The sequence below is a fragment of the Nyctereutes procyonoides genome, unplaced genomic scaffold (assembly GCF_905146905.1).
Source record: "Nyctereutes procyonoides isolate TBG_1078 unplaced genomic scaffold, NYPRO_anot_genome, whole genome shotgun sequence".
NCBI classification, from domain to species: Eukaryota; Metazoa; Chordata; class Mammalia; order Carnivora; family Canidae; genus Nyctereutes; species Nyctereutes procyonoides.
In genome coordinates this window covers 57856835-57869499 of record NW_026575135.1, presented here as the reverse complement: position 1 = coordinate 57869499, position 12665 = coordinate 57856835, and the positions used below count along the sequence as shown (strand labels likewise).

The 12665-nt window shown below is 37.4% G+C and overlaps 1 protein-coding gene across 1 annotated transcript in view; it reads left to right on the top strand.

Moving 5' to 3' along the window:
* MEGF10 (multiple EGF like domains 10) overlaps positions 1-12665 on the top strand; it is a 339552-nt gene that overhangs the window by 281668 nt on the left and 45219 nt on the right. Inside the window, exons 13-14 of the mRNA XM_055302009.1 lie at positions 865-1001; positions 7249-7461. Coding sequence (XP_055157984.1) covers positions 865-1001; positions 7249-7461 — 350 coding nt within the window. The remainder of the gene's footprint in view (positions 1-864; positions 1002-7248; positions 7462-12665) is intronic.

The following is a 12665-nucleotide window of genomic DNA, read 5'->3' as shown; positions in this document are numbered from 1 at the left end:
CCAATAAACAGATGATAAGCTACAAGCCCAAGTTATATAGCCAAGTGAAGTAGAAAATCATAGAGTATTTCATTGACTTATTGGTACTTAGTCTTATTAACATAGAATTGGAATAAATATAATGACAGTGGCTGACAAGATGGACAGCCTCTAGGGTAAGGAGACATGTCCAAGTTACTCTCTTGATTTTTCTTCCCAGGAAATAAGCCTCAATATTGATCTTGGCCCAGCAAATTTTGTTCAACCTACTGGAAATAAAAGTGTTTCTCTTCTGAAATAAAATGTCTAGGTTCATTCTTATAGAGCTATTATCTTAGGTGATGTTACCGTTAATTTGGTTATACAAAATTTCCATCTTATGCTCCATTTTACCTTATAAGAAATAAAACCAATGAAAATATGTATTTGCTTTAGAACATATGGTAAAACATTTGGATATTCCATTTGCACCAGATGTTGTGGTTTATGTAATGGGTGCTCAATAAGTATTGTTGACTTATTGGACATATACACACAGGGAAGAACACTTAGGAGGATTTATAAAATCCTTTGGTTACCATCATAATTTCATGTAACGATCTTAAACTTCAGTTTTTGAATATGGGTGTTTCTTAATATCACTCTGCCATCTTTGAATGTATCTTGAGCTATAGGCTGACCGAGTAAAGAAGACCATTTAAAATGTCGAACATTTTTACAATGATGAACAGAGTGTATGTGTTCTAAAATCCCCTTCATCTAATTTCCTTGCAGCCCTGTTCCCCTATGCCTTCCTCTCTTTCTGTTTCGTCTCTTCTTTCCCTCCCCCTTTGGTCCTTCCCTGGCTGGAGGCCCATGTAATTTTCTAAGTCTCTTTGAATGCAGGGCACAGTCTGTGGTCAGCCTTGCCCCGAGGGTCACTTTGGAAAGAACTGTTCACAAGAATGTCAGTGCCATAATGGAGGGACGTGTGATGCTGCCACAGGCCAATGTCATTGCAGTCCAGGATACACAGGGGAACGGTAAGGGAGAGTCTTGTCTTTCTCTGACTGTTCGTAATGGTGTGAAAGGAAAGCTTGCAGAGCCCAGGGAACACCTTTGCTACCACATGTCTGTGACTATTCTGTAATATTCCAGAGGCATCTATAAAGTATTAGTGCATTTGACAGATTTTTTTCCCAACTCTGTGTGTAGAAAGTGAGCCATAGACAACGATGGTGAATTGAGGATAAAGCATTAAAAAATAAATTAATAAAATATCAGCTCTCCAGCTAAATAGGCGAGTGGTTGGACAGCCACTTCAAAGACCAAAACTTTCTATATCTTAAACACTTTTTGATAGATTTATTTCAAAATTGGATGTGTACCTGGTTATCTTTAGCAAGTATGTTGGGCGTAACGTTACCTTCTTATGATACAGTATTCTATTAAGAATATCAGTCATTTTCTTGTGCAGTGGTGACTGCGGAAGATCCAATGAGATTTCTAGGACTCTCCAGTTCCATGTGAAAAAGAGTGAATGCGTGGCTCTGCTCATGTGGCTCTTCTGTCTGCTGTCATTTTTTGCATTAGCTAGTAAAGGGTTACCCCAGACACCTTGTAATTTGCTCTTTCATCTCTTAAATCCTGAAAGACCAGATAACCAAGCTTATTGGGTATGTGTGTAAAATTAGAGAAAAAAGACTGGAGAGGTAAGGTAAGATTTTTGGAAGCTGTGTCCTTAGAAACATCCTTATCATTAATAATAATTAATAGTCAAATAATAATTTTACTGTCCTTTTGGGTTGTTATCAGGATTCAGTAAGTACATTAAAGCAATTAGAACTGTGAGGAAGCTTACACACATTAGTTCTTCTTATAGTTGAGTGATTTCCCTGAGCTGTATTAATACTAGCAAGTATCAATTTGAGTGATGTCTGGGAACTGAATAAATTATTTATTTATTTATTTATCATTGTTTTTTAGTGATATCTGTGACCTAAAAATTTCCTCAACCTTTTTCCCTCATTTTTTTTCTTTCCAAAACTCTGATCTAATTTTTTGACTTTTAATAAGATACCATATAACCATATAGCCTGGTTCCCCCCTCCCCTGCCACCTCCCAACTTAGAATTTGTACTTTCTTGTTAAATTTATAAGTAATTTGTTGAAAATCTCATTTCTATTTCTAATTGGCTATTTCAGGATAAAGAAAAATTATGAGTGTTTTTTATTTAGCTTGTCTATCAAAACTTTTAGTTAATTCTAATATTATTTTTAGCAAAAACTATAGTTATTTCATCATCTACAAAACATATTTGTATATACTTTTCAGTGTTTATAATAATTGCTTCATTTTTTTGACATAATTGCATTAATTTAAACCTCTAAATCAGAGTTGACAAATAGAGGTCAAAGCGAAAATTCCTGTCTTGTTTCTGATTTTATTGAAAATGGCTCCATTGTAGTTTCACGTTACTGGTTTTTAGTAAACTTTCTTGTGTTTGAGTGTTTTTTTAATCCCTGTTTTTTTTTTTAAGATTTTATTTATTTATTCATGAGAGACACACACAGAGAAGCAGAGACACAGGCAGAGGGAGAAACAGACAACCTGAGCCAAAGGCAGATGCTCAACCACTGAGCTACCCAGGTGCCCCTTAATCCCTGTTTTTATTAAGAACTTTGTTAGTCGTATCTGTTGAACTTCATTAAAAGGCTTTTCATCTTTTGTTAATAGAACTAGGGATTTTAACTTTAATTTTTTGACATTACGCATTAATGACACCCTTCAGTGTGATTTTTGTAATATGTAATTGGGCTTCTTAGAAAGTTTTTGTGACTTATGTCCTAGCTAAAATTGTGTTTTGGATAGATGTTGTTAGCTGGGTTCTGGATAACATGACATTAATACTTTATTATTGAAAAAATGGGTCAGGAAGAGAAAGGCATGGAACCACACAGAATCCCAAATAATAGCTTTGTCAGATATTTTAGGGCACTAAAAAATTAAATACAGTTGACTCTTGAAAAACTCACGCATTTGGGACACTGACCCCCCCCCCCACCATGCAGTCAAAAATCAAATATAACTTTTGAATCCTCCAAAACTTAACTACTAATAGCCTACTGTTTAGGAAGCCTTATTGATAACATAAACAGTCAGTTAACACATATTTTGTATGTTATATGTATTATGTACTGTATTCTTACAATAAAGTGAGCTAGAGAAAAAAATTTAAGAAATTATAAGGAAGAGAAAATATATTCATAGTACTGTGTGTCAAAAAAAAATCTCCATGTAAGCCTTTTACAGTCCAAACCAGTGTTATCTGAGGGCCAGCTGAATAATTATTTTTCTTATCCTGTCATAGCTTAAATCTCAAATTTGAGGCAACAAAGAAACAACAAATATACAAGGCAAGCTTATACTCCAAACCCTTATTTGGAATGCAGGGTTGGGGAGTGGCTGCTAATTTCCAGGTGAATTTTAGATTAAAGCAAGGAAGTCAAAGAACCAAAAAAAAGACTAGAAAAGTGAAGAGGGAATTTCTTCTTGAATTGCTCTTCTGATAACTATTGTTTTGCTAGTGCACTGACAACATGATTTGTGTTTTCAATTATAACATCCCCATCTGGGTTCTAGACACACACACACACACACACACACACACACACACACACACGTCTCTAAGATAGGAAAACATGAGTGGCCATGGGGCACTTTGTGGCAGGAGATGTGGTGAAAGCAGCGTTGAGGGCCTGGGGTCTTGGCATTTCCGTGTTTGGAGAAGTCAGTGTAACTTGATCACTGAGGTTAGACCAGAGCACTGATGCTGGAGGAGCAGGTACCTACCACCACAGGCAGCTGCCAGCAAAGCATTCCCAGGATGTGGGCATGGCCCTTCCAGCCAAAGTGAAAACAGAACAAACAAAACAGACACCTTGTAGGCAGGCAGAGCAGCTCATGAGACGTCCAAATAATAGTCCTTGGGGTTTGTGGAAAGGTTGAGAGAACACTGTGGAGAGGAAATGTAATATGGCACCACCAAGCAAGAGGAAAGAGAAGATGGTTTCCAGATCCTCATAGAAATTCTTCTAAAGGGGTTAAAGGAGTGTTCTCAATGCTAATGGCGTGCCATGGAATTGCTTAGGCCTTTGGGGTCCATGCACAGAACTGGTGCTCTCTAAGAGTTTGCTGGTTAGAGAGAGCTATGGCTCTGTCATCATCCCTCCCAAGGTGTGAAGGCAGGACTCTGGACATGCCTGTGTTCCATATAACCTGCAAGCGAAGAAGGAATGTGGGCCAAAGGAGGTAAAGTCAGAAATGATGGACAGGAATTGGGGGGATGTAGCATTGGTCTCTAATTGGGGTAGCTTTCCTGTATTGGGGATTATGGAAAAACTATTTTCCAACTCTTTTTATATTTCCCCCAGAGCAGCAGTTCCAGATGCTTGAAAGGCAGGCAGCTGATCCATTGATCCCAGGTTTAATGAGGAATGTGATTCTTTCACACTAAATCATGGTTTGGCCCAATTATTCCAGGCACTCTAGGGAGGGACATGCTCAAAATGGGGCAGAGAGAAAGGAGCTGCCACCCCCTTACATGCTAAGTCACTTCCTTTTCCATCTGTTTGTAACAATATGCAACATAAAAATCGAAATGGCATTAAAACAAACCTGTGACCCTCACTGGTTTGGGAATTGGTGTCATATTTTATTATCTCTACTTAAAGCTTATCCATTTTTTTTCAATTCCAGAGCATTACTCAAAAACAAAAATTAAAAAAATGTATACATTCCAAATTTCCATATTTATACTATGACCGATTTTTATGGCTCTATCTTTATCAGCCTTTCTGCCCTCTCTCGTAGGAAAATCTGTTACCTCTTTTACTAATTCCTAGGAGAGCTTTTTGTTGTTGTTGTTCTGCCTGTGGTCACAAAAACAATAAGGGCTTAAAATTTGTTGAGAAATGATGCCCTTTTTGGATAAAGGGGCCAAAAGGGGAGGAGATAAGTCTGACAAAGACTTTTAACACCACTAACCTGAAAGGTATAAGCTACTTCATGATTGCTTTTATTTTCAAGATGGAAAATGTTTACTTCTAGAAAGATATCCTATTGCCTTGGTTTGGTGATGGAAGTAGACATAACTATTATTAACAGGATTTTCATACATGTGCAACTTTGATGAAAAAGAAAGGAGAATATGAACCAAGCTTTATGTAGTGGCTACTTTAGTGAGGGAAATTCAAATGGGTTTTTGCCATTTATAATACAAACTAGTAGTATGTTTTATTATAGGTTCAAAAGGTAAATATGGGTCAGGACCAGCTATTATGGATTTTGTTTTCCCAAAGAAAAGGAAGTCTCTGCCAAGATAGGATAAAATATACACACTGCTTCCCTGTTATTTGGCAGCAGACATTTTTCCAGACTTCTGATCTATACTCAGTTCACCTACTTTTAGAGCTAACCTTTTTTACTAGGTTAAAATCATGTGCCCCGAAGCTTAACAGTTGGATTTGTTTTCAAATCCATATAAGAGAGAGAAAGCAGGCATCTGGATGGCTCAGTAGGTTAAGAGTCTGCCTTTGGCTCAGGTCAGGATCCCGGGTTCCTGGCCCCATGTTAGGGCTCCCTACTCAGCGGGGAGCCTGCTTCTCCGGCCCCCTTTGCCCATCCTCCTGGTCATGTGAGCCCCCCCCCCACTCTCAAAAAATAAATCAAACCTTTAAAAAAAGAAAGAGAAAGAAAGCAATGTTATTTTACCTTGTTTATCTTTTCCTTTTTGGTACTGAATCACAAGAAAATCTGGACAGACAGGCTGAAAAGTTGTTAGCAGCCCTTAGCAGAGCCGTGGTGTGGCCAAATTATTGTACCTCAGCATTTCTTTCTCTAAAGTTGACATCTTTACGGAATAAACTAAGTGACTTGGCTTATTAAAGCTTCTTACAAGTTAAAAATAGAGTACCTTTTTAAAATACTCTGGTCTAAAAATAGGTATACTCCTGTGTAATTTTAAAGCACACATCTGATTTTATGCTAAATGATGGGTAGTTACTACAGGACTTTGCAAATGGTTTGTTGAGCAATTGATTTGAAGATTTTGCCTATTAACAAACACACCGCAAGATATCTTAAGTGTCAGGTGAGACCAAGTTTACAAGAGGTCCCTTTCCTTGTCTCTATTACATTAAATATATGCTAGAGTCAGGGTTAACCAGAGAAGTGTCAAAGGGATCTCAAGATTTATCATCTATATTTAAATAGAATCCCATTCAAACTTGGTATTATTACTAATCACACCCTATTATTAAAAATATGCAAAGCCTTGTCGAAAATGTTTGCTTTTCAGCACTTTTGCTACTTCCTTTAGGTACCCTAGGATTCATTATTATGCACTTGCTGCTTGCATTATACTGATCTGAAAAAATGCAGTGCTGACCTACATTTCTGACCATGGGTCTGGCGTGCCTTGAGAGCCACATGGGAAGTGTCTGCTGGTTCCCAACCACAAAGTGTATTGTACTTATGGCAGCCGCTTGGCTAGACAAGACCCCATCTCTCTCTCCCTTGGCAGGAAGTGCACCTTCTGTTGCAGGACACTCTGGAAGTCACCTTGCCGGGTCAAAAAGAAACTTGGCTGGCCCGACAACTTGTCATGCATTCTATGGAGTGATGATAATTTTCTCTCCTCTCTCATGATTCCTTCCAGCCACTCAGCTGCCCACCTGATCTGACTTATCCAGAGCCTGTCCTTCCTCTGGGACCAGACTCTAATGTCATTTTTTAAAAGATAAAGTGAATTTTTGAGACCTGACATTTTTTTTCTTTGCCATTTGTCAGCCTTTCTTCTAAACAGAGGACAGTACCCCACTTAACAGAAATTTTGTGTTAGGAAAGAAACTTCACGTGGCAAGAGTTCTCCAGGTGGAATCAAGGAAACCTGATTGCAATAGCTCTGACTTCCCCAGATCTAGAGAGAACTTTGTTTATTAAATACATCACTTTCTAAATGAGGAACAATTATTGCCATTCAGCGCTGAAGAGAGCAGACACATGGCTGAGATTAATGTCACCATGAAAGCCAAACAATTAACATTGTTTGAAATTTGCTATGAAGTTTTTCTTTTTGAAACAGGAGAAGCATATATTTTAGTTTCCTCATTTGGGCAATTACTCTTCTCCTTTTTCTGGTATCTCTTGGTATCTTTCTGGTATGTATACTGTTTATTTGTACATGGCATTAACTAATCTATCTTCTGCTCTCACTTCCTGCTTGGTAGCTGCCAGGACGAGTGTCCCGTTGGCACATATGGAGTTCGCTGTGCTGAGACCTGCCAGTGTGTTAATGGAGGGAAGTGTTATCACGTGAGTGGCTCATGCCTCTGTGAAGCAGGCTTTGCTGGTGAGCACTGTGAGGCACGCCTGTGTCCCGAAGGGCTCTATGGCATCAAATGTGACAAGCGGTGTCCCTGCCACTTGGACAACACTCATAGGTGAGGGTCGGCCACCCCTGGAAGGTTGTGTCCTGTTAACGTTTGAACTGCAGTGTCTACTATTTGAAAGGAGGGATTGGCAGAGAGATGCCCACTCTGAGACCCTTCCTGCCCCTGGGTCATTCTGGGGAGAAACCACCAAGTGCATGGAAAACTTCTTTCCTTACTGGGTGACAGTCCAAGTTAGAAGCATTAAAATTGGTAAATGGTCTTGGGTGGCTATTAAATTCTCTTCTCTATTCATGGCCATGGCCAAAAATTAAATTTACTGGGGTTAGTAGAACATTTCCCTAAGAGAGGGATTCTGTGACATTCCCTAAGAAGCAAAGATGTAATGAGAGGCATGAGTTAAGTCCAGTTTAGTACGTAAAAATAACACAAAAATGATTCTTGCTGCAGCATCTTTTACTTGACAGCACATCTGTGGAGAAAGGAAGTGCACTGGTGGAGGATTTGTAAAAGTGTTTCACATGTGGCTGTCTCATGTGAAATATGTTTTCAGAATTGATTACTCTGACATAAAACTCACAGGAGTCTTTTAGCTCAAAAATCTCTTGAAGAATTTAAGAACAGGAAACTATGGTTCCCACCCACCCTACTATACCTTGTCTGCCCCTGAAAATACCTCTCCACCCCCTTTCTTCCTCTCCCTCCCCCAAGGACCAGATACATATCACTTAGAATTCTGGGCCTTCATTTGCAGACTGCTAGAAAAGTTGGGTCTAACAGAAATGTAGTACATTATATAGCAGTTCACATGTTACAGGAATTAATTGCATTCAGCACAGCTGTTACTTCGTTTATGCTTCTGAAAGATAACTTGTGGCCACTTGAGATCTCAAATGCTCAAAAGTTAAATGTAAGCAGAAGCCTGTGGTTGGTCTCTTCTTTAAGCCATTGTTAGGAACAAAAAAAAGGGCTTTGTTCCATAAAAGAGTGTGTATGTGTGTGTATGTGTGTGTGTGTGTCCACGCATGCGTGCATGCTTAGAATATATTTTACTGGGACATATCAAAGAAGTGCTTTCTTAATGTATGTCAAGCAACTTTGCATGCTGCTTTAATCAACTTTGGTTTTCTTTATTGGCAAATATTGCCACTCTTTACATGACAAGGTTAAGTAAACATTTGAGGAGTGAAAATGAATCATCTTGGCAGGATTTTGTTTGTTTTTCAACTCTCCTATGTTTAAGGAGCTGGTAGGAGTAGGGACATGTCATTAGTTTGGCTACCTTTCCTGTAGTGTAAAGCTTTTCCCAGCAAAAGGTAAGCCTCATATAGTGACAGCTAAGAACTTTTTAATATCAGAGTGCTTTTCATTGTATGCAGCCTGATGTCAAATAGATTAATAAGCCTACTCAAAGGAGCTGTGTTTTGAGAAGAACTGGAGAAGAAGAGAGAATGTTGATTTTGTTGGAATGGGGTACCATGTTAGTAGTGGCAAGGTCCAAGGGGACTATTAGTTGACTGGCATCAGTATCTTGATAATTTTGACATAGGCCACATGAATCTCAGCAGGTATGCTTTACCAAAGAAGTACGGGAAATTCTTTGACACTCACATAGATTCAAAGGAACACTAAAATCTGTCTAATAATGTATAACAAATAATCAGATTAAAAACAATTAACATATGAAGTGCTTCCCTGAAAACCAGTTTTAAAAATTAGCTTTTGCAAAAAAGAAAAAAATTGAAAATCAAAAAAATTTAAAAATAAAAATTTTTTGAAAATTTCTTTTAAAATGAGTTGAATGTTGATGATAAGACTCTGTCCTGTTGAATTCACAGTTGGAGTCATACATCTGATTCTTACACCTTAAACTTCAGTGTAAAGTTCTTGGAAACACAAGATTCCTTTGAACCAAAAGGCATAGGATCTTTGTATTAATCGGAAATCTAGCTTGTTCATTTTTCTATTTAATCAAGCAAGTAGAGCTTGCTATTACATAATTTATGATGTGTATTTATCCTAAAACCTTTCATTTTCATTACTAAGATAACATATGCAGTACAGACTATTAGTTTCTATTGTCTTTAGGTAAATGTTGAGTATTTGAATGTACATGTTGACATATATTGGAACCACATATCTGGGTAGAAGTTTGTATCAGTTAGCTTTTGCTGCATTAAAAAAAAATCATGGTACAAAACAATGATTATTGCAGTTGGTTTTTTGTTTGACTATTTGAGCTGGGCTCAGCTCAGTGGTTCTTCTGCTTTCATTCCTGGATTCAGCTGGCAGATCAACTAGATGTAGATTGGTCCTAGAATTCCTCCCTCACTGGTCCAGCATCTGGCCAGTTAATGGGTGCCTGCCCCATGTGTATTTAGCAGCTAGCACATTAGCCTGGGCTTCTTTGCATGATGACTGGCTTCCAAAAGCACCAAAAGATGGAGCAAGCGCAAACATGCAAACACATTTGAAACTTTTGGTTAAGTCATGTTTGCTGATGTCCCTGTGGACAAAACAGGTCACACAACCAGCTACAATTTCAATACATTCTACCTCCTGATAGGAGAGAAGTTGCCAAGAATTTTTAGCCATTTTTACTTTTACAATCTATCATAGGACTGAAATGAATTTAAGTATATTTATAAGTGATATTCATGTTTTTGATTATAGCACTATTATAGAGCCTGAAGCATTCACTGTGACCTGTACTTTTCAGCCAAAGACTAACTTATGGTGGAAATGGTTTTGAACAGCAAAACAAAATTAAGATTTATTAAGATTCCTTATGGGATATGTATATTAACTCTTGTTAATAAGGACATTTAATAGCTGTGGGCAATAAGGATATACCTATTTGCAAATGCCACATAATTGTCATTACATATGAGCATTAATAGCACCAAAGTAAATGAATAAAAGGAAGTTTGATTACGATCTATTTTGGCCAATATTGCATTGGACTCTTGCAACAATTTAACTCTTAAAATGAAAATTTTACTAAAATGTTTATATCTAGTTATATATGTGTATGAAATGATAGGTATTCCTATCTGCATGTAATCCTATTTTCATATACACAAAGCAGTCTGTTCTTTAGAAAGAAAATGAGTAGGAGTATGTTACCTTTCAACCTCCAATCTGCTGCACTCACATCAACACGTAAATCTCATTGCCAATTAAGCTGCCTGCATGAAAACCCATCAAATGCCTCCAAAGTGCTCTGGCTTCCTATATCTAATTACAAATTGCAGAATACTAATTTTGGTGTCAATCAATCTGAGAACCAGTGTGCTGTACTAATACTCACTGGGGGGCATTGAATATCAATTTCTATGTCTGCCTACAACTTAGTCAATTACCTATCCCTGGATTGTCTATTTTGTTTAACATTTGTGTCTACACCATGAATATGAGTTTCTACTTTTTAATGTAAAGTAATATTTTTTACTAATTTTTTTTACTATTTTTTATAGTATGTCAAAGTAAAATAAGCTACATTGATCCACACTTAAAATATTCCTCTCCCCTTTCTCAAATGTTGGACCTTTCTGAAGGAAATTTAAATTTGTCCCTGCTTTTGTACAATACAGGTTTTATTGGTTCTGCTAACCCATTGAGCGATGCTAATTCTTAAATTTTAGCCATTCTTTTTCATATGTAGCCCCCCCTAGCAGGCTGCGAACAAACTTCCTTTTTCTCTGGTGTAAAAACAAACAAATAAATCTGTATTCAGGTTTGATTCTGCTACTACCCATGTAGGGCTTTGGATAAATTACTCTTTCAAGGTCACTGTTGCCTGATTTATAAAGTGAGATGATACCCAACACTTAGAATGACTTGTGAGGATTGAATGAAATAATGCATGTGGATTCCTGAGCATGACGCTAACACATATTCAGTGCTCAGTAAATGCTAGCTGCTAGACTGTGCATTGACTTACAGTATCATCAGAAATGTCACGTGAGTGAGTATTCCCTGCAATTAATGGTGGTTCCCTTTTAGCCACAACTTTGACATTTTATTTTTATTTGCAAATTCTTGTTAAATTTTTAATGTAGGCCATTCATAACTGTAACTGTTCAAAATAACATAGCATCAATGATCTACTCTACTATAGTTTTATAGTATACTATATATTTTGAACTGTAACTGTTCAAAATAACATAGCATCGATGATCTCCTCTACTATAGTATTATAGTTTTTCAAATATAAAAAGTAATAATCTCAAAAGCTTTGAAAATGTCTATATACAGTTTCTAAATCTATGATCATTCTCAGTGAATTCATATAGTTTCTCAAATAATAATTATATTTTATTTATTTATTTTTAATTTCATTATTATTCATATTTTGTTTATTTATTTATTTATTTATTTAGTATATTTTTTTATTGGAGTTCTATTTGCCAACATATAGCATAACACCCAGTGCTCATCCCATCAACTTTGACATTTCAAAAACTAATTCTAGGGTGAATGATGCCTTTCTGTGCAGATACACAGATTATTATTCAGCATGGCTGGATGGCTCGGAGATATTGGGAAAGGAATATTTAAGAATCAGATCCCTCTGTACATCAACTGCCATTTTCACTAACTCAATAAGTATTTCCTGTGTGCCCACTTTGGGCCAGGGATGGGTAACAAGACATGCTTGATTCTTGTCTTCATGGCTGGAGGTCTAGAGGGGAAGGAAGCCATGGGTAAAATGAAAAGGCCCAGGCAAAGAATGGGGAAACAGTATTTTAGGCATATGGAATAGCCCATGCCATGCCCTTATATTGGCAATGCTGAATGTTTTCACCAACTAAAAGAAACCCATTGTAGTGGAACATAGTAATAAAGAGAGAATAATACCTAAAGAAGAGGTTGGGAAGTAGGCAGTGGCCAGGTAATAATGACCTGTGGGCTGTATTTAGGATGACGTTATCTCTAGGGTCACAGGGACTGTTTGGATTAGGGCCTGTTGTTCTAATGTAATCATGAGTAATTCCCTCTTCACTCTTGAAAATATCCTGGCTTAGACAATAAATTACACAGTCTCTGTAGCTGTATTAGACAGCACAGGTTTTATTCTAAGTGTAGTGGGGAGTTTCTGAAGAGTTTTAACAAGAATGATAGGATAGCATCTACTCTTTAGGTGACAAGGCACGAGTGAATGCAGGCAAGGCAGAAGGCTGTTGTGGTTTGGGGGGGATAGATGCCCTAGGCATCGGGAGCATGGTGAAGATGAGGATGGAGAGATGAAGGTG